Raw genomic sequence first — 21,143 nt, forward strand, 5'->3', positions numbered from 1 at the left:
CGAGCCAGCCGGAGCAGCAATAAGGTCTGAGGTGACAACAAGAGACAGTAATACCCAGGTACAGGCAGACGTGAGATTATATAACATGTTTAATTCTCCCTTTCACCAACAGATAGACAGCATTCCGACAGATTCCCCTGATTCTTCTCCCGACAAGAAACATGGGATTATGGTGACAGGAGCGACTGAGCAAGAGGAGAGGCCTTGTGTACAGGCACTCACGGATACCCAAGAGTCTGGAGTGAAGGCACATCCGTACTTGCGGTATGGCAAGGTACAACGTTCACTGAACTGGCCAGAGATTTCCCAGACGTCAGAGGAATGTGAGGTATGTGCGAAGGTTCTAGTGCCCTCTTTGGTCCAAACCAGGCTAATGGATATAGCCGGCTATGGACATTACAGGCTCATGAAACTTATCCCTAAGTAAGTCAAATGTTTCTTAGCGGTATTTTGTTTTGTTCTCGTGTGTGTTCTAAGTAAGGACCAGTGGACGAACCGTCAGATGGTAGCTCCTATGAACATCGTGGAGAGACACCAGGGATTAGAGACTTGCACTGTGAGTATTGCAGTCGAAGAAGGGACCCGGAAGTTGATTGATGATACAGGGAGTAGGAGAAATGTTTTTATGAGTGACTATTCCCGACAGGCTGACACCCCCCGCGTGATTGCTGAGCCTAGATTCAGCATTATACAGAACGTTGGTCGACCTGACGGTGGCAGAGCGAACACCATCTTCAATGTACAAGCAGCCCTGTTGGGACTAGGTGTGGGCCTAGTAAGCGGTTATGCCGTAGGTACATGTTTAAAAACTGTCGCTGTCACTCCAAATTATCAGTCCCCCTGTATTCCAGGTTCCCATCTCCCTGAAGGACTGCCGGACCGGTATAAGAATGCCGTCTGCGACCAGCCACCTGCGGTGCCACGACACAGGGAGGTGTCGATTCACCCCGGAACGAGCCTATGCAGATCCTTACTCAAGACACGTGAGATAATTGTGCCCCTGATTAGCATCTCAGTGAGGTTGTTGACAGTCACATCAGGCAGGCCATTGCCTATGATCTTCGGGTTCTCCTTGTGCCTGATTCTCCTGATAAAGCAGTTTTGCAGACATGACATCCTCGCCACATTAGTCCAGTGTTTATGTGCTTCCGTTTGGTTTTGTACTAATTTGGTTTGTTTTCTCTTTTGTAGAACCCAAACCAAATTCTTTTTGGTGGGGAGGTGTTACGAACCCAAGTCCACCGTCGGAACACGGAGCAGTGACATCAACGCCATCTGTGAGTCCGCTCCCAAAACCCCCTCCAAATGGACGACGCCATCTAGTTGTGCCGAGGATATACCAGCTAGGCATGCTAGATTCTTGTCCTGGTAGCTCATGAAGTAGCCGCTGCTGACCTCTGGTGAGGTGGCGCTTAGACAGTGAACGCCATCTATGGAGCGAAAAGGTGGACGTTTGTGACTAAGCCAATAAGTGATATGTCCTAAGTGGTTCCCATGTAGTGTCCAAGTACTGATGACATGTTTGCTTTCACAGTCAACACAGAGCTGCTGTGAAGTACGAAGAGTCAGTCTACCCAAAGCAGCCAGGGTCTCTTCACCAGTCTGCTTTGTAGAAGCAGTGAGCCGCCACCGGACGAGCACCGCAGTGTTCAACAGTCTGCCTGAGGAGTGGCTGTGACAGGATTCGCCGTAACCGGGGCTGGCTGGTGGAAGAGACGTCCGACTGGGTGCCGAACGAGGAGAGTAACCAGCGAGTTACACGAGGCTCCTACCTAGGGCTCGCAACCCTAGTATTCGTCGTGGAGTGGCCTAACAGCGAGGCTGACTGGTACCTGCCAGCTACAGGCTGGACTGTGGTTGTGGGCCATCACGACAAGGCACCCAGTGGAATTGTGATTTGGCTGGCCTGTGGCCAGGGTAGATTCATCGTGGTTTCTTGGTACCTGCAGAGGGTTGGGCCATGGAATAGGAAACCAGGCAAGACTGCACAAAGTGAGTGTCGCCAAGTGTTCAGCGTCTTCAGAGGGAGACGAAGACATATATTGTGTAGTAATATTTCCCGTTTGTGACTTTTATTTTATATATGGTGGTGGGAAAAGAATATAGAGAAAAGTGATAATCTTGTGTATTTAATGTACCTCCCCTGTTTATTTTACTTGCATTTTGGAGCTCACCCCTTGAAAGCCTCTACAGGGGTATCTCAGTTTAAGAGTTTAATTCGTTCCTGGAGACAGCTCGTATTCCGAAAACTCGTATTCCGAAGCTAATTTCCCCATAAGAAATAATGGGAAATTAATTAATCCGTTCCTGACTACCCCAAAAAACCCACATCAAACTAAATTTTTATACCTAATTCATCTAAATAAACCTACAAAACTATGTTCAAGTTATTACTTACCCTTGCTGAGGACTGCTGTTGGTGTATGGAAGATGTGAGGAAGAGGGAGGAGGAGGAGAGGTGTTACTGTTTGGAAGGGGAATCTCCTTCCATTATAACATCAGGCAGTGAGGACTTCACTGGTGTGCACACTCTGGCACATTTTGCCTGCATACCACTAGGACTTGCTTGTTTTACTAAGAATCTGTCTAAAGACACTTGTTTGTCCCTACATTTTAACACTTGTCTGTAGTAAGACATCACATTGTCATTTAAAAGGTCAATGCTACGGCCTGCTACAGCTTTATCTGGGTGAGTTTTTTCAACAAAACTTTGCAGTTCTTCCCATACTTCACACATTTTCTTAATCAAGAAGGGACATCCTCTACTGCCTCTACTCACAGCTATTTTCTTAGGTTGAACCTTACCAGTGGCTTTCTTGAGACCCATGGCGAGATATATAATGACAACTTTTATGCTCAAATGGCAAAAAAAAAACGACAAAAATCTGTAAATCCTTGTGAAGAATTCAGGTGGGATAGTCACTGGGCGCGAGACACTGGTAAACTGAGGCGCGATCGCCGTGCCACCATGCGCTAGTCGGCCTGTACACGTATCAACAAACTCATGTTCCAAGGTAACCCTCGCCTTCCAAGACACATTTTCCAAGGAAATCCTGCTCGTATGCCGAAAAACTCGCATACAGGGACACTCGTGTTCTGAGGTACCACTGTACTAACTTGGGGCCGGATACCCAAAACTAATACCATCAGAAAAGAACCCGGTTGCATCCCATTAGGGCCGTAACATAACTTCCAGACAACACCTTCCACCATTGACACCACTTGCCTCCCCAGACAACACCTTCCACCATTGACACCACTTGCCTCCCCAGACAACACCTTCCACCTCTGACACCACCTGCCTCCCCAGACAACACCTTCCACCATTGACACCACTTGCCTCCCCAGACAACACCTTCCACCTCTGACACCACCTGCCTCCCCAGACAACACCTTCCACCATTGACACCACTTGCCTCCCCAGACAACACCTTCCACCACTGACACCACTTGCCTCCCCAGACACCACCTTCCACCATTGACACCACTTGCCTCCCCAGACAACACCTTCCACCACTGACACCACTTGCCTCCCAAGACAACTTCCACCACCTGCCCCCTGACACTAAACCCCCAACTACTGACACTACTTGCCCGCTGACACCAACCCTCACCAATGTCACCACCCACTTTTTCTAACACCATTTTATCATCCTTCAACCATTTCTCCCTGGCAACAATGGGTAAGCAAAATAAAACACTGCAACTGTTTACACTTTGATGAATCATAGTTAATGAAAGCCACCTCCAACGCTCGGTCTCAGCGACCGCTTAGACGAACAATCCTCGATTAATCGAACATTTGTATTTTCCACTGAACATTTAGTACAGAATTTAATTTGTTCAGATCTTCCAGGAATTCGCTACAGCAGGGTTCGTTAGAGTGAGGATGCACTGTATAAGGGTGCAACCAGGCATTGAAAGACAGGCAATAAAGGAGTGTCCAGAGATTATAGACCGAAGCAATGAATGAATGTACAGACAGCATGGACTGAGGAAATGAAGTTGTGTCGAGATATTGAGAAAAGATCCAGACACCGAAAGACTAAACAAAAGGCACCGAAATTCGGGGCCGCCCAGTGTAATAAAGAACAAGATACATGGACAAAGTAAGGTCACGGAAAGAAGCACACAAAGTAGCCAAGCAACACACAATAACACCTAACACCCAACCAAAAATTGAGAACCAGCTCCTGGCCGACAGATTCGCCAGACTGTACAATCACACTTGCAGAGTGGATACACGACCGGGTCAAGAAACAGCCTAGCCGTGCAACATATCAAGAGCATCGCTAGCGGAGTATGTCCAGAGCAGCGTGCCCAGTAGGAGAAGACAAGGGGCAGTACAGAGGTGGAGGTGGCACCACACTGAGCCACCCCCAACCTGTAAGCAGAGAAAAGCTAGATGATTACCCCACATATAAAAGGGCACCAGCAAGGTGTATGTAATGTATATTAGGAAATTCGAGACAAGAAGGAGAGACGATGGGAATACAGTACAAAATAATACAAAACAGAATCGAAAGAAGACAAGAAGTGCAAGAAAGGGAAGGGAAGGACAGTGAGGGAAGCCTCAAAGAAAGTCAACAGATGTTCCAACAATATGGCATGTATCAAAGAGTTTCGCAAACCTTCGAGAATCATAAGGGGCAAGCACAGTCATGGAGGCACATATGAGCCCAATGGCACCCTTGACCAAAGGTTATGCAGGGATCCCAATATGAAGGGAACACGATTTCAACGTGGAGAAAGGTTCATGTCCAAGAGAAAAAGGTGAAGAAAGCGGTGAAATCACCCACAGGAATGACGGAACTGACGGACCCGAAGGGACACGGAACCGAACCGAACCTGGGGAGGGGCAGACCCGAACCAACTCGGTCGCAGAGGGGGAAGGAAAACCCCACAACGAGGAACGGCAAGCCCCATTCCAAGGGAACAAAAACCCATGCAGGGCAAACAGGGCCAAGACCCCCTAGGCAACCCCTCCCCAATCTCGGGAACCTCCACAGCAGGACCCGGGGCTGAGTCATCCCCTCCAAAGCCCCGACCTCACAAGAAAAAACCAGGGCAGCCGTAAAAACACTAAGGAAGGGAGCCCACTGGTCAGACCCATATACCACAGCTGGAAGAACAGGCTCTAATACCTCCACCGCCATCCCGGAAGAGGAAAACCCCCGAGATCGCTCATGTCTCAACACCAACAAGACCCCGCCCCAACTCCAAAACCCGCCGACAGTTCGGAGCCGGAAGCAAGGGGGGGAGGAAAGAATGCACAACAGAAGGAGAAGGACCAGGTGGAGCGGACAGAACTAGAGCCAAAGCGACTCCCACCCCCAAGTTCGGACCCCTATAACCAAGACGGGGCAGTTTTGGGGCATCCAGGGCCACAACCAACCGAGCGCGATGCAGAAACTGAATCGAGTATGCAACACAGCAGCTGCCTGCACCCACATATGTTGAGTAGCATGGGTGAGCTGGAGCACGTACAGACAACGTCGCACGACTCCAGGTCAAAAGAATCACCGACCCAACAGGCAGCATGGCGGAGGCACGACTAGTGAATGTCATCCCAAGAAAAGGGGACAGAGCAACCTTCAAACTCGCAAGAAGTGAGAGGGGGACTCAAGGGTCACATCCACCGGACCACGGAGCCCTCGCGGGGGTTTCCCAGGTCCCTTAGCCATTTTAATGCGCTAAGGGAAGTCCAGGCAGGGCACTGCGAACCGGCACCCAAGTCTACCAAACGAACTTCTAAAAGCTGAACCCCCGGGACATGGCTACTCATGGGGGCCTAGCAGGGGAGACCACCAACACGCAAGAAAACACACAAAGGAAATTCACTTTCGCAAACAGAGTGGTAGACAGTTGGAACAAGTTAGGTGAGAAGGTGGTGGAGGCCAAGACCGTCAGTAGTTTCAAAGCGTTATATGACAAAGAGTGCTGGTCGCTCGTGGTGACGGGACACCACGAGCGTAGCTCTCATCCTGTAACTACACTTAGGTAATTACACTGACCCCAACAACAGAAAGGGTGAGGACAAGGCAGGACCCCCCCCCCCCACCTGGCAGGAACAAACAAAAAAGAAAAACCCTGCAAAAGGACAACGTCCCCAAGCGGAACAGAGCTGGCCTCTATAATAGGTGATAACTAGCTGTGCAGTACCCCGCGCCCCTACCAGTGACGAAAACTACCTCCTACCCAGAGACAAACAAGGGCAACAAAACCCCAGCTGTCCCCAAGGGCGGCCAAGTACTGAACAGTATAAGACACAAAGGAGGTAGATCCCCAGGAGACTTGTGGAAGGAGGCCCTAAGCCCCAAGGGCGGTACTTACAGGGAACCTAGGGAAGGGAACCCTAGGCACATGCAGCCCGAGTACCGTGGAATATTACTCCTGGCTCACACACCACCTGTAGAGACAGCCCACACCACAAGGCACAGAACTGAAACAAAACAGGAGCCAGAGGCACACGACTTCTCCAGAATCGCACCTCACCTCTGTGCGATTCAAGAACTGCCAGTTGGATCGCCAGCGCAGGGGTCAGGAGCTCCCCCTTCCCCCTCCCGGGGATGGGAAGGTTGCGCAGACAGTGGCGTGGCGACGTGATGATGTCATACTAGTTTGCTAAATTCGTTTGGGGAGTTCTGTCCACTTGTTCGGCTTTTGGTAGCAATATTTTCACCAGAATAGGGGTTTGTTTTGGGGCGCCTACCTTTCTGGGTGCCTGTCCCGGTCGATGGCAGATATAGAATGCTCCCAACCACAGGGGGGGTTTCTATAGACCATTACTCCTTGTGCCTCTCTCAATAACAATACTACTAATTATTGTAGTAAGTAAAATTAACAACACGTAGAATTCTCATGTACTAATAATTTCACCTGTGCAGTAGGCTAGAATTCTCACGTCACCTGACGCCAGTATTGCGTCAGATTTCCTTACAGTAAACACATTATATCCAATGTATGTGAGAATTAAATTCGATTCTCTATAACTAAGGCATTCTGTATGATAACTAATTGCAGATGAAATTGACCTCCAACTAAAGCCGAATAGAGCGTTGGAGTCATAGCGTTTATCTCGTAATAAAGCTAACGCCACCAGTGAATGCCATGGGGAGACATTAATTCCTCTCCCTTATATATTTACTATTCTTAAAGTGGTAAATAATAATAATTTCCTCCTCTAAATAATAAACCCGTCCAGTCTTCAACGTTTCAAGCGTAAATGCGAGAAATATTAATGTTCGTGACATAATTTGTTTTATGAACGCGGGACGCGGCGTGGGTTGAGGAGGACCATACTCAGTACACGTGGAGAGCCGCTCAGAGGCAGACCTGCGCATACCGTACTCACAAGGAGACGCCATTGCCCAGCCACTAGGGCAGACGTTATCCATCCTCAGATGAAAGTCGCCACTGTGAGGCGTGAATAACCTTGCAGATAATATCTTCTACTGGTGTTGGTGTCATATAAGGAACTTAATTAACTTGGTTCTGGACTACACGTGACCGGCCAGTGAAGCGCGCCACGATCCAGGATAGGCTTAGCCGGAGCCTGGGGACGCGATTTCGGCAATCTTAAAACTTATACAGTGCCCCACAGCTAAGTATATTCCTTTATGTGATGCATCGGGTAAAGAGTTTAGTAATAGCTGGGTGATTGACCGTTATGACGCACGATAACATCTAATAACAGGTGATTAAATTTTGTCACCTATAACTCTCAATTTCTTGAATATATAGATTCAGTAGTTAAATTAGTTGCTACTGTAAATATTTGTCTTGCAGCACGAGAGAAGAATTCTCCATGCCGCCTTCTCCCATGTTAATCCGTCTCATTCGTCAGCCGACCGAGTCCAGAGAATAAGAGGAACTTCCATGGCTTGTCTAAAGGAATCGTCATTAAGCTAAGACTTTATTTTCTTTCATGATTCTATTTCAATTTCTTATGTGCAGAATTCCTCAGGATTAATATGTGGTTTACTGTAACTCTCATTACTATACTTATAATCTATGTTCCCATTTATGGTAATGATATCAGTTTCAATATAATTTTATAGGATTAGATTATTATTAATTGAATTAGTGAACGAACCACACTAATTTTTGGACGTACTTACCTCCAGTAATAACCCCCCATTGTAGGTGTTTGAGGGTTTGATTCATTTAATTATACAGCCCATTAATTATTTCTATGATCATATTCTCTAGTATTTTATCCATAGTTACTGGTTTCATCTAGGAATTGTCTAATGATCAGAAATTCTCAGTTTCCCTCTTTACTATAAAAGCGGGTGGTCCTTCGTAATTTAATTTACTACATTAATATTTAAATAATCAGATTCAAGCCCCAAATATCCCACACGTGGTGTCTCACCCAGAAAATGACGTTTCATTACATTCAACGCTGGTTTTCTGGGAGGAGCCCCTTCGGCTTCCCGAAGCTACATCACAGAAGATGAAAAGAAAAGGGACTTACCCAGGAGGCGGTTGGCACTCACTACTGAACTCGAAGTCGAGACAACAGACTGTGACCGCTGACCCAAAGCAACACAGGCCCAAAGCAGCCCAGGAACATTTACGAGGTAGCATGCAGCCAGGACCCTGTTCGACCACCAAAAACCCTGTGCCCAAATGTCAGCCCAAGACATGTTACCGAAGACAGCAGCAAGTGCAGTAAACTTATGAATGTCATCGGCACGGTGATAGACCACAGACTGGCTGCACCAAATAACCCTGCAGATAACCTGAGACACCCGAACCCTGGAACAGAGAAGAAGGGACACTGGATCAACCCAAAGCACATCACCAGTCACAGAGGCCAAGTAGCGCAAATAACGGCCGGTCACAACACATGATGCACCCCGTGACCAACCAAGCATTGACAACCCAAGGACCCCTTCGGAACGCAGCGGTCTCATTCTTCGCCAGAAAAGAAGACAGGTCCAACCGAACAAACCTATCACCTGACAAAAAAACAGAAACCCCCTGCGCTGGAGGAGAGCACAAATCTTCCCGACCCGAACCCCAGAGGCCAATACCAACAAGAAGAGCTTAGGAAAAACAACCTTGAACCGAAGGGGCCACCTCAAACTGAGGAGAAGAGAGATAACTGAGAACCTGAACCAAAGACCAGGAAGGCTCAAGCGGCGCAGGAGCAGGCCGGAGGTGAAACAACGCACAAGACAGCTTGCGTAACGGAGCAGAAGTAGCATCAATACTGAACGCAAGCTGCAGCTTTCGGCATAAGATGACGGTCCTGAAACAACCACGAAAGAAAGGACAAAACAACTTTAACAGAAAGCAAAGTAAAACGACGAAGAGACAAAATGAACAGAAGAACCACCAGGAAACTTCATACTGCTGCCGAAATGAAGCCAGCAGGTGGAATATCATCAAAGAAGCCACCTGATCACCATACAGATGGTGATACTCGAATAAAAAAGACCAGATGCAAAGACTCGAGGAGAAGATCGAACCAGTCTCGTAACATACTGGATCGATCTGCTGAAAGAGGTGGAGCCGCAGGAAAACCTCAAGGTTCGAACACCGAGCAAGCAGCACATGAAACCAAGGCTGGGCCGGCCACCATGGGGCCAAGAGGACAACTCTTCCCTGGTAAGCTTTCAAGCGAGCTAGGACCTGGAGCAAGAGCGGAACCAGGAGGAAGAGGTACATGAACCTCAACCTCGACCAGTCCTGCCAGAAGGCATCGATTCCGAAGGTCTTGGAGTCGGGGAAGGGCGCCACATTTACAGGGAGATGCCTTGATCATGCCGACGCGAAGAGGTCCGCCTCCTGGTACCCGAACATCTGGCAGAGCTGAATGAGTCGGCATCGACCATCCATTCCGTGGACAGGGGAATGAACCGGGACAGGAGGACACCCCCGGACAGGAATAACCAGGAGAGCCAAACCCCGAGAACTTAGCAGATGAGTCACCCGAAACAACCAGCCCCAAAGAGCCAAGGACTACATCGAACCCCCTCAGTTCAGGCAATAAACCACCGGCAAGCAGTCCGAATGGAGCCGGATCGTCGATCCACTGGCGACCCGAACCCTCCGTAGCGAATACAACACCGCCGCAAACTACAGCACCGTGCTGTGGGCCCGATGGAAGGATGGACCCCACTGCCCCTGGCTGGCCTGGTGAGCACTGGTCACAAAGCCCCAACCTAGAGACAACGCATCCGTGAACACGTTGAGCGAGGGCTCGGGTAGGTCCCAAGGCACTGAACCCTGAAAAGCCCGAAGAGGAAGCTGGCGACGCAGCAGCCGACGCAAGACTCCCCAGGGGTTGAACCCAGCGGTCGCGAGGAAGGTGGAAGGAACGTCCCCGTAGGAACCAGAACAGCCGACAAAGCCAAACCCAACCCAGTCGGTAGACCATCATTTTAAAGTTCAGGCTCTGGCACAAACCCTCGAGCAACCGCCGGGTGATCCGGGAGCCCCCCAGAAACAAGCACATGCGGGACTGCAGACGAAGGAGAGATTTCGGAGGGATAGACAAGGAAGCAGTCCCAGAGTCCCACACTATAAATTATGTGGAAAATCTTTAAAAGACTTCTAATAAAGAAAGAGATCTAGGGGTGGTTCTAGATAGGAAACTATCACCCAAGGACCACATAAAGAATGTTGTGCAAGGAGCCTATGCTACGCTTTCTAACTTCAGAATTGCTTTTAAATACATGGATTGTGAAATACTAAAGAAACTGTTCACAACTTTTGTTAGGCCAAAGCCAGAATATGCAGTGGTTGTATTGTACCCATATTTTAAGAGGCACAAGAGGCAAACTGGAAAGGGTGCAAAGACATGCTATTAAGTGGCTCCTGGAACTGAAGGGCAACAGCTATGAGGAGAGGTTAGAGGCATTAAATATGCCTAAACTAGAAGATAGAAAAAAAAGAGGAGATATGTTCACTGTATACAAAATAGTAACAGGAATTAATAAAATTGGAAAGGAAGGAGCGCAGGAGAACAGGCCCGCCCCACCAGCCTCAAACCCCCGAAGGGGAAGAAGCCACCTAACACCACCGCAGGCTGCCAAAACCAACCTGAAAAGTATACCAATTGTGAGACCAGGCGTGAACCCTCACACGGCCCCCCAGGAGAACCAATACATCCGACATCAGACAACAACAAGCGCAAGCCGCTTGCAGAAACTACCAAAACGCAGACTCCACAAACAGCAAGGGACAGAAAGGCGAAGAAAACATAAAAGCCAGGGGGCCCAGACAAACTGCTAGCCAGGACGACTCCAGAACCCCATAACGAACCCAGGGAGGAAACGAAGATCCAAACCTGAATGAACAATGATCCAAAATGGAGGGAAAATCCGGGTCATGCAGGAGGTAAGTCTATGTGGCTTCCTGCATCTCATGAGGCAGGAACGGGAAGCCGAAAACCTTCGGAAGGACGGGACCGATGGACCCAAAGAGACATGGAACCAAACCCGGGGAGGGGGCCGACACCAATCTAACTCGGACGAGGTGGAGGGGAAAAAGAAAACCCCATCTCTCGTAACAGCAAACCCTGCTCAAAGGGCATAAAAACCCAGGCAGGGTCTAACGGGGCCCAAGACCCCCAAGGCAGCCCCTCCCCTGCCCCGGGAACCCCCACAGCAGGACCTGGGGCTGAGCAGTCCCCCCAAAGCCCCGGCCTCACAAGAAAAGGCCAGGGCAGCTGGAAAAACACTAAGGAAGGAGGCCCAGTGGTCAGACCAATACGCATCGGCTGGGGGAATAGGTTCGAATGCCTCTGTCGCCACCCCGGAAGGGGCATCCCAAGAGACTGCCCGAGTCACCAACCCAACTAAACCCTGCCCCGACTCCGAAACCCTCAGATGCTTCAGAGCCGAAAGTAGGGAAAGGGATGAAGACCAGAAGGAACCACAGCAGGAGAAGGATGAGAGGGAGTGGATGGAACCAAGGTCGAAACGACTAACACCGCCAAGTCCCGGTCCCTAGAACCAAAACAGAGCAGAGTTGGGGATTCAGAGTCAGCATCCACCCAAGTACATTGCAGCAACCTAAACCTAGCATGCAACGCCTGAGGTGTCTGCACTCGGCAGGCAGGTGGGCAAACAAGTGGGCGCCTGACAGCTGAGTGGACAGCGCTTCGTATTCGTAGTCTTGAGGTTCCGGGTTCGATCCCCGGGGGAGGCGGTAACAAATGGGCAAAAAGTTTCTTTCGCCCTGATGCCCCTGTTCACCAAGCAGTAAACAGGTACCTGGGAGTTAGATAGCTGCTACAGGCTGCTTCCTAAGGGTGTGTAACAAAAAGGAGGCCTGGTCATGGACCGGGCTGCGGAGACGACAAGCCCCGAAATCATCTCAAGATAACCTGAACAGAGCCATTTGTGAGAGCCAACTGTGGACTGGGTGTACAGTCACAAACAAGCAACAAAATCCACAGGAATCAGGGTCGAAAGTGCCACTGACCCAGCAGGCAGCATGATAGAGGCAGAAGCGGTGAATGTCACCCGGAGACAAGGGGATAGAGCAGCCTTCAAACGTACACAATGCAAGAGGGGACTCGGGACACATCCAGTGGACTCAAGTGCCCCCACGGGGTTTCCCAGGGCCCCTATTTGTGTTATCTCGCTAAGGAAAGCCCAGGCAGGGTACTGCTAACCAGAGCCCACAAAACTACCAAGCAAACTTTGCTGAAATAGAGGGAATACAGAGAACATATACGGCACGCATAGACGAGATAAAGCACCTAAATTATTGGGATCGTCTCAATGCACTCCAAATGTACTCACTAGAAAGGAGACGAGAAAGATACCAAATAATAAACACATGGAAAATACTGGAGGGACAGGTCCCAAATCTGCACAGTAAAATAACAACGTACTGCAGTGAACGATATGGAAGAAAATGCAAAATAGAGCCAGTGAAGAGCAGAGGTGTCATGGAAACAATCAGAGAACACTGTATAAACATCAGAGGTCTGCGGTAGTTCAACGTCCTACCAGCGAGCATCAGAAATATTGCCGGAACAACCGTGGACATCTTCAAGAGAAAACTAGGTTGTTTTTTTCAAGGAGTGCCGGACCAACCGGGCTCTGATGGGTATGTGGGTCTGCGGGCTGCTCCAAGCAACAGCCTGGTGGACCAAACTCTCACAAGTCAAGCCTGGCCTCGGGCCAGGCTTGGGGATTAGAAGAACTCCCAGAACCCCATCAAGCAGGTATTAAACTTGCTACAGCTGAATTTCCAGGATGTATACACTTGCAGGGGCCTAGTGGAGGACCACCAAAACTATAAGGGGTGTGACCAATCCGAAGGGACAGACCCCCACCAGGCAGGAAAGAAAAAGAAAACCCCGCAAGAGGACAACGTACCCAGGCGAAACAGAGCCAGGCGCTATGAGAGGTGACAACTAGCTGCACAGTACCCTGCGCCCCAACCAGTGACGAAAACTATCCCCCTACCCAGAGTAAAACAGGGTAGAAACAACAACCCCAGCCAACTCCAAGAGCGGTCAATCACTGAGCAGCAAAAGACACAGTGGAGGTAGTTCCCAAGGAGACTTGTGGAAGGTAATCCCCAAGCCACCAAGGGCAGTACTTACAGGGCACCTAAGGAAGGTAACCCTAGGTGCATGCAGCACGAGTACTGAAGAAATTACTCCTGCCTTGCATACAACTGAAGAGACAGCGCCACACCACAAGGAATAGAACTCAAATATGCTGGAGCCAGAGGCACACGAACCTGCCAGTATCACATCAGCCACAGAACTAAGGGGTGGATAATCGAGGGGGGAAGGTCTGGGACTCCCCCTTCCCCCCTCCCCGGAAGGGGGGAAGGGGGGTTGTGCAGATGGCGGCACGGCGACATGATGACGTCATGCTAGTTTCAAATTTTTGTTTGTGGAGTTCTGTCCACTCATTTGGTTTTCAGTAACAATAGTTTCACCAGAATAGGGGGTTTGTTTTGGGATGCCTACCTTTCTGGGTGTCAGACCCGGTGGATGGCAGACATAGAATGCTTCCAACCACATGGGGGGTTTCTATAGGCCATTGCTCCTCGTGCCTCTCTGATGGGGCCAGGTTCTGGCTCGTGGCCCCTGATAGGCCTAGAACTCCTTGCACTTGACTGATGCCAGGGACTAATATATTCATATCAGCCCGGATAGCTCCAAGGAGCCGACGGGGCTCTCCCCAGAAAAAGAGAAAAATCAATCATGGACATTGAAATAATTAAGTAATAATATCTTGATGGCAACTTCCGCCTGACAGCTCGGGCGGAGCAGACCTCTTTTGACACTTACTCTGTCAATGCCTCAGTTTTGTCAAACTTCCTCGCCCTATTGCGGCCAAAATATGTCACCTACGATTTTTTTCCCCGTGATCAGGAACACAATTTAACAATCTTAGAAGTAAAAAAAAAAATTTTTTTTTTTTTGCTTGCAAGCTATAACCCCAAACGCCTTCCAAGGGTTAAGGTGCTCTGTGCAGTGCAGTGGTTAAAACATACCTTTGTTTTGTTAATTCCAGCTCTTCTTGAATAGCATCCTTCTCCTTTGAAATCTCAACAATTCTAACAACCAATTTATTGTTGTCAAAGTTTGTATTTGAATCAGCTAGTAATGCTTCAAGTTGTTTTTTTTCTGCCTGAAAAAAAAAGTAGATATATGTAAATCAGCTGCTGATATTCCATAAGAAAAAATATTTATGCCATCTCAACACAGTTGTACAACAACGATGACAAAACCCTTTTTCTCAAACCCCCTAAGCCCTACTGACGCTATCTCTGCTACACGAGCACTATCCTCATAGTTAAAACTCAGTATTGACTATTTAACAACCATTGCACAGAATCATGTTCATTCTACAATTTTTTTTTAAATATCATTACAGTTTAATAACCCCTGTACTGCAAGGCAGTACAAGGGCAATACATGACAACTCCATTGTGTGCTTAATAAAATTATTCCCAACAAATGATTTTTCTTTCTATTGTTAAAATACGTCCCCTGAACACGGGAAACTAAAAAACCAGCGTTGAGTGTAATGAAATGCCATTTTCTGGTTGGGACCCGGAGGTTCTCCGGAGCTATACCGGGCTGATGTGCATATATTAGACTGTGGCAACAGTTAATCGATGGAGTTCTAGGCCTACCGGGGACCAGCGCCAGAATTTGGCCCCCCACAGAGAGGCACGAGGAGCAATGGCCTATAGACACCCCCCCATGTAATTGGAGCAGTCTATGTCTGCCAGCTACCAGGTCAGGCACCCAGAAAGGTAGGAATTCCAAAACAAACTACAGCTGGTTAAAAATTGCAAATCGAAAGCCGAACTAGCAAAAGAACTCCCCAATCGAAAATAGGCATGATGTCACCACAGCCACAGCGCCGCTGTCTGTGCAACTCCCCCCTCTCCAAAACGCAAAAAAACACCAACCGGAGGGAGGGATGCCGGGAAGCCTCTGGGTCTCACCCAGAAAATGGGGTTTCATTAACCCTTTAAGCACGCAACACATATGATGGGCTGAGTAACTTGCAATAACTTGCGCTTCCCATCATATGATGTATCGGAGTACCGCGCAGGATTTGAACGGACCACGGGGTAGAGGGGGCCCCCAAACGCTGCCCAGAGGCTATAGTAAACAGCCGCCATTTTGTAAAAAAATCTAGCTCACGCTACCATCGTGTGGGAGGCATCAGTTACGCAGCAGCCATCATGTCGAGCGCACAGCCGAATGCTTCCCGGGCGCGCACCACGCAATCACTCACCCAAGAGCAAATAACTAGTGAATTATTTTCTGATGGTGAGGAAAGTGATTTTGATGACTCTGACAGCACTGATAAAGACTACATACAACTGACCGATGATAGTAGCACGGACAGTGAAAATGAGATACAGCCGCCTCCCATGGCGAGACCTATACGCTCACCCATGCCACCTCGCCCAGTGTCTACTCCAATTCACCCACGACCACACAGTTCCTGTGCTTATTTAGAGTCTGAGGATATTTTGGTGACGAGTCAGAGGAAGGTGACTCTTTATCTGGTTTTAGTGAAGTGGAATCAGAACATAGTGTTACCGAGCCTGGTGCCAGTACCAGTGGTGTTACTGGGCGAGAATTTGACGCGCCAGCAGCATCTCGTCCAGCCAAGCGCCACCGCATGGAACAACATGAGGCACCAAGAGCCTCATGTTCACGTGCTTCCACGTCATGTGCACGTAGCAGCCGTACTGGTCCACGGTGTGCATTGCTTCCTCGCCGTCGTGCCCCTGTTGCGTCTCGCAGGACACCAAGTGTACTAGTGTGGAGTGATGGTGCTGGTTTTATTCCTCAAATTCCTGCCTTTGACAATAAATATGTTGGGATTACAGAGCTTTTCCCTGATAATAGAGACGATATGTGTGAATTGGATTATTTTACAGCATTCTATGATGAGCTGCTCATGGAATATATTGTACACCAAACGAACCTTCATGCGGCTCATCTCATTGGAAAAGAGAACAAAATTTTCACGATTGCAATGTTGGAAAACCACCAATGTAGGTGAAATGTATGTGTTTTTAGCAATATGTATGTTGATGAAACACTGTGTCAAACATGCTATCACAGATTACTGGCACAAAGATCTGACTATTCCAACACCTTTCTTTGGGAAATATATGTCCCGAAACAGGTTTCAGATACTCCTCAGGTGTCTGCATTTTGCAAGTAATGAGGACTGGACAGAGGATGATAGACTTTGGCAAGTGAGGCACTATATGAATGCAGTGATTGGAAAGTTCAGAGATTTTTACATACCAGCACAGAAGCTGGTGATTGACAAATCCATTGTGCTTTTCAAAGGACGTGTTTCATTCAAGCAGTATATTCCCTCCAAGCGAAACAGATTTGGATTGAAATTCTTTGTTCTTTGTGACTGTGAAACAGGATATGTGTTACACATGATTCTGTATTCAGCAAGCGATGTAGACATTCCCGGTAATGACGAACATGGTTTCTCGGGTAGTGTGGTGAAATCACTGATGGCACCATTGATGAACAAGGGCCACATCTTATACACAGATAACTACTATACAAGTCCATTGCTAGCTAGGTTCTTGATTGAAAATAGAATCGGACTGGTAGGCACAGTAAAGCCACGAAGAAGGAAAATGCCAGTGTTTGACAGTAGACTTGCAGTTGGTGAGTGCCAGCTACGAAAATGTGATCAAATACTCTCGGTTCGGTGGAAAGACAAGAGAGACGTGAACATGCTGACAACCGTTCATGATGGTACAATGGTGAACAGTGGCAAGGTGCACCGTGTAAGGAAAGAACCAGTATATAAGCCAGATGGTGTTCTTGACTATAATATCAACATTCATTTCATTGATAAAGCTGACATGGTTGGCACTATCGAGTGTGTGCGGAAAACATTGAAATGGACGAAAAGAGTGTTTTCCATCTTGTTGACATGAGCATGCTGAACTGCTATAATATGTATCTGGTGAAAACTGGACGTAAACCAAGTTTTCGTGCGTTTGCTTTTACACTTGCGACACAGTTATTAGCAAAGTTTGGTAAAGATGTCCCTGGCATACAAAGACCAATTATGAATCCAGTGTTGCAGCATGCTACTACACCCAGGCTCGCTCACATGGAGGCCTTTCAGCAACACAGACTAAAACATTTGCCACCAGCTGGCAAGCGTGCCATAGGCCAATGTGAATGCCTAGTATGTAAAACAACAAAAAGGAGAGATCAGAAACATAGTGGTACAAACATGGTGTGAAGCATGTGCAGTTCCATTGGGTAGACTGCTTCAATGACTACCACTCTCTCCAAGTCTTCTAAATGTGCAATAATAGTGCAAAAACCTGTACATAGTGCATGCTTGTGTGTAAATATAATAATGAACATTGTGATTACAAAATATATTGGCGTAATGGAAAACATTTGTGTGCGCATGTGTATACTCGATGTATGCAATATTTATTGGCAATGACCATGATGTAACTTTATATGCAACACAATGAGTGACTAATATTGGTAATAAAATATGCCTAGACACTGTAAATAATGACGCGAAAATAAATTCGTGGCAACTGTGGCTGCTTGAAGACCGCGCGCGACGCCTCCGGGACGCACCGTGCATGAGCGATCATGCAAGGTGTGACGCCCATATTGTCGGCTCAATTACGTCATTGGTAAGTACAATTGAATTTTTTTTTCTCGTGGTCAGGCAACACGACTTAACAGGTTAGGATGAGTTTTTTTTTTTTTTTTTTTGTATGCGCCTGTGAGTGACAAATGAGTGACAAATGCTAATTAGCCCAGAGCAACACAAGGGTTAAACTCAATGCTGGTTTTCTATGGAGAGCCCTTTCGGCTCCCTGGATCTACTTAACCAAAGATAAAGGAAAAGAGGAACGAAGACGGGAGGCGACCACCAATCACTCCTCAGCTCGAAGTCGAAACAACTGGCTGCAACTTGCGACCTAAGGCAACACACACCCGAGAAGGGCTTGGAACATTAACCACTGCACTGCGCCAAACGACAAATGTCTTTTCCCATTACTGCGCCAACCGAAGGAAATATTTTTTATTTTTCGTACACGGTCAAAACGCACTCACAGTAGGTTAGGTACGAAATGGACTCTAGGGACCTCTAGTGAGAGGCAGCCATCTTGGAAAAAATTCCCAGTATGTCCTAGGGCTGCTGGCTGGATTTGTACTGACTGAGCAACTATGGGTGGCGCACGCATCTCTGGCTCCCAAACACCTGTCCGACACAGTGTTGAAAGATCGCTCTCTGTCGGTGAAATTCAGAACTTATTGCTTGAAGAACATAAGGGTCATGATACTGATGAAGCTAGGCGCAATAAGGACCTAACACAAAGGTCGGATGCAAGTGATACAGCACCTATTAGGACGATACAGCGAGTGTATCCAGTTGTAGCTCTGATCGCCACCTTCGCCCACCTATGCCATCTCCAATTTATATAGATGACTCGTTTTCTGGGTTCAGTGACGATGCATCTGATACAAGTAGCATAGATGAACAGTGTTAGCAGTTTCCATGGTGGTGTTTTTCATAGATATTTTCAAGAATAGCTGAATCTCTTCCAGAATGGCTAAATCCTTTTCCAGATTGACTGAACTCTCAGAGAATGACTGAATCTCTTCCAGTCAGGAACCTTACAAAGCAATCTTTTCAAGACTACCTTTCAAATTGATCTTTTCCAATAATCTTTTAAAAGACTACCTTATGCTTTACAAGCCTGGCTACATATCACCTACAAGTACTAAAGCCAAGGATGTACGCGACTGCATTATTTGCAAGCACCCAAAACAAAGAAATAGGAAGCAAAAAATCAGCGTTGAATGTAATGAAACGCCATTTTCTGGGTGAGCCCCGGAGGCTCCCTGGAGCTTATCGGGCTAATGTATGTTATATTAGACCGGGACATTAGCTATGGAGTTCAGACCTACCAGGGACTAGCCCCAGAACCTGGCCCCTTCAGAGGTTTCAGGGAGCAATGGCCCTGGAAAACCCCCTTGTGGTTGGGGGTTTTCCTTATCTGCCATTGACCGGGGTTAGGCACCCAGAAAGGTAAGCATAACAAAACAAACATCACATGGTAAGAAACTAAAACAAAAAACTGAACAGAGAGGTAGAAACTTTCTACAATCCCAAGGAAACAAGCAAACATCACTCTTTACTGCCGTACCGATTGTCCGCGCAGCCCTCCCTCCCAAAAAGGGGGAGGGGGGCCCCAGACCTCACCGCGCCAGCTGCCTAGCACCAGTTCGGAAGCTAAGCTTCAACCAACGTGAAAAAACCGCCGACCGATGGGAGGGAGGGTTCCCAGGGAGCCTCCGGGTCTCACCCAGAAAATAGCGTTTCATTGCATTCAACGCTGGTTTTCAGTGGGGGAACCCCTACGGCCCCCTGAAGCTACATACCCAAAGAAAAGGAATATAGGGACTTACCCAGAAGGCAGCCGCCACAAACTCTTCAACGTGAAGTCGAGACAACTGGCTGCAACCTGTGACCCAAAGCAAAATAAGAATGCCCAGGAGCAGGCACGTTCACCAAATAACAGGCGGCCAAGACCCTGTTCGATCACCAAAATCCACGCGCCCGAATATGGGCCCAGGACATGTTACCGAACATGGCAGCCAAAGCCGCAAATTTCCAAACGTCATGGGCGCGAGGATAGACCACAGGCTGGCTAGAGTTAATAACCCTGCAGACGACCTGGGAGACCCGAGCCCTGGAACAGGGAACGAGGGAAACCGGATCAACCCAAGGTGCATCCCCCAGCTACCCCAGCCGAGGCGCGCAGGTAACAACGAAGAGCTGCAACCGGACACAACACATGATGTACACCCGGCCGAACCAACCAAGCATCAATGACCCAAGGACCCCTCTGGAAAGCAGCTGTCTCGTTCTTTGCCAGAAAAGACAGAGACGGCTGCCTCCAGGACCAAAAGAGCAGAAACTCCTGCGCTGGAGGAGAGCATGAAGCTCCCCTACCTGACCCCCAGAGACCAATGCCAACAAAAACAGGGCCTTGGAAAATCAATCTTGGACCGAAGGCGTCACCACAAACCGAGGAGAGGAATGATAACAGAGCACCCTGTCCAAGGACCAGCACGGCTCAGGAGGCTCATGAGCAGGTTGGAGGTTATCTTGAGATGATTTCGGGGCTTTAGTGTCCCCGCCGCCCGGTCCTCGACCAGGCCTCCACCCCCAGGAAGCAGCCCGTGAGAGCTGACTAACACCCAGGTAACTATTTTACTGCTAGGTAACAGGGGCATAGGGTGAAAGAAATTCTGCCCATTGTTTCTCGCCGGCGCCCGGGATCGAACCAGGGACCACTGGATTACAAGTCCAGCGTGCTGTCCGCTCGGCCGACCGGCTCCCACCGGAGCCGCTGTCCAACGTCCACCAGGACGTTGGACACTCCCCGGATATGAACCGCATGGAGAGTCAAACCCTGAGAAGCCAGCAGATGAACCACTCGAAGGGACCAACCTCAAAGAGGCAAGGACCGAAGAGAACCCCCGCGGTTCAGGCAATGAACCACCGGAGAACAGTCCGAATGGAGCCGGATGGTCGATCCCCGAGCGACCCGAACCCTCCGAAGGGTGGACCAGACTGCCGCGAACTCCTGAACCGTGCTGT

At 48.5% G+C, this 21,143-nt stretch overlaps 1 protein-coding gene across 2 annotated transcripts in view; it reads right to left on the bottom strand.

The window, feature by feature from the left end:
- LOC123772933 (putative leucine-rich repeat-containing protein DDB_G0290503) overlaps positions 1-21,143 on the bottom strand; it is a 393,605-nt gene that overhangs the window by 243,527 nt on the left and 128,935 nt on the right. For both annotated transcript variants that reach the window (XM_069323327.1, XM_069323326.1), the window contains exon 5: positions 14,482-14,618. In XM_069323327.1, coding sequence (XP_069179428.1) covers positions 14,482-14,618 — 137 coding nt within the window. The remainder of the gene's footprint in view (positions 1-14,481; positions 14,619-21,143) is intronic.

Source organism: Procambarus clarkii, chromosome 12 (assembly GCF_040958095.1).
Source record: "Procambarus clarkii isolate CNS0578487 chromosome 12, FALCON_Pclarkii_2.0, whole genome shotgun sequence".
Taxonomy (NCBI): Eukaryota; Metazoa; Arthropoda; class Malacostraca; order Decapoda; family Cambaridae; genus Procambarus; species Procambarus clarkii.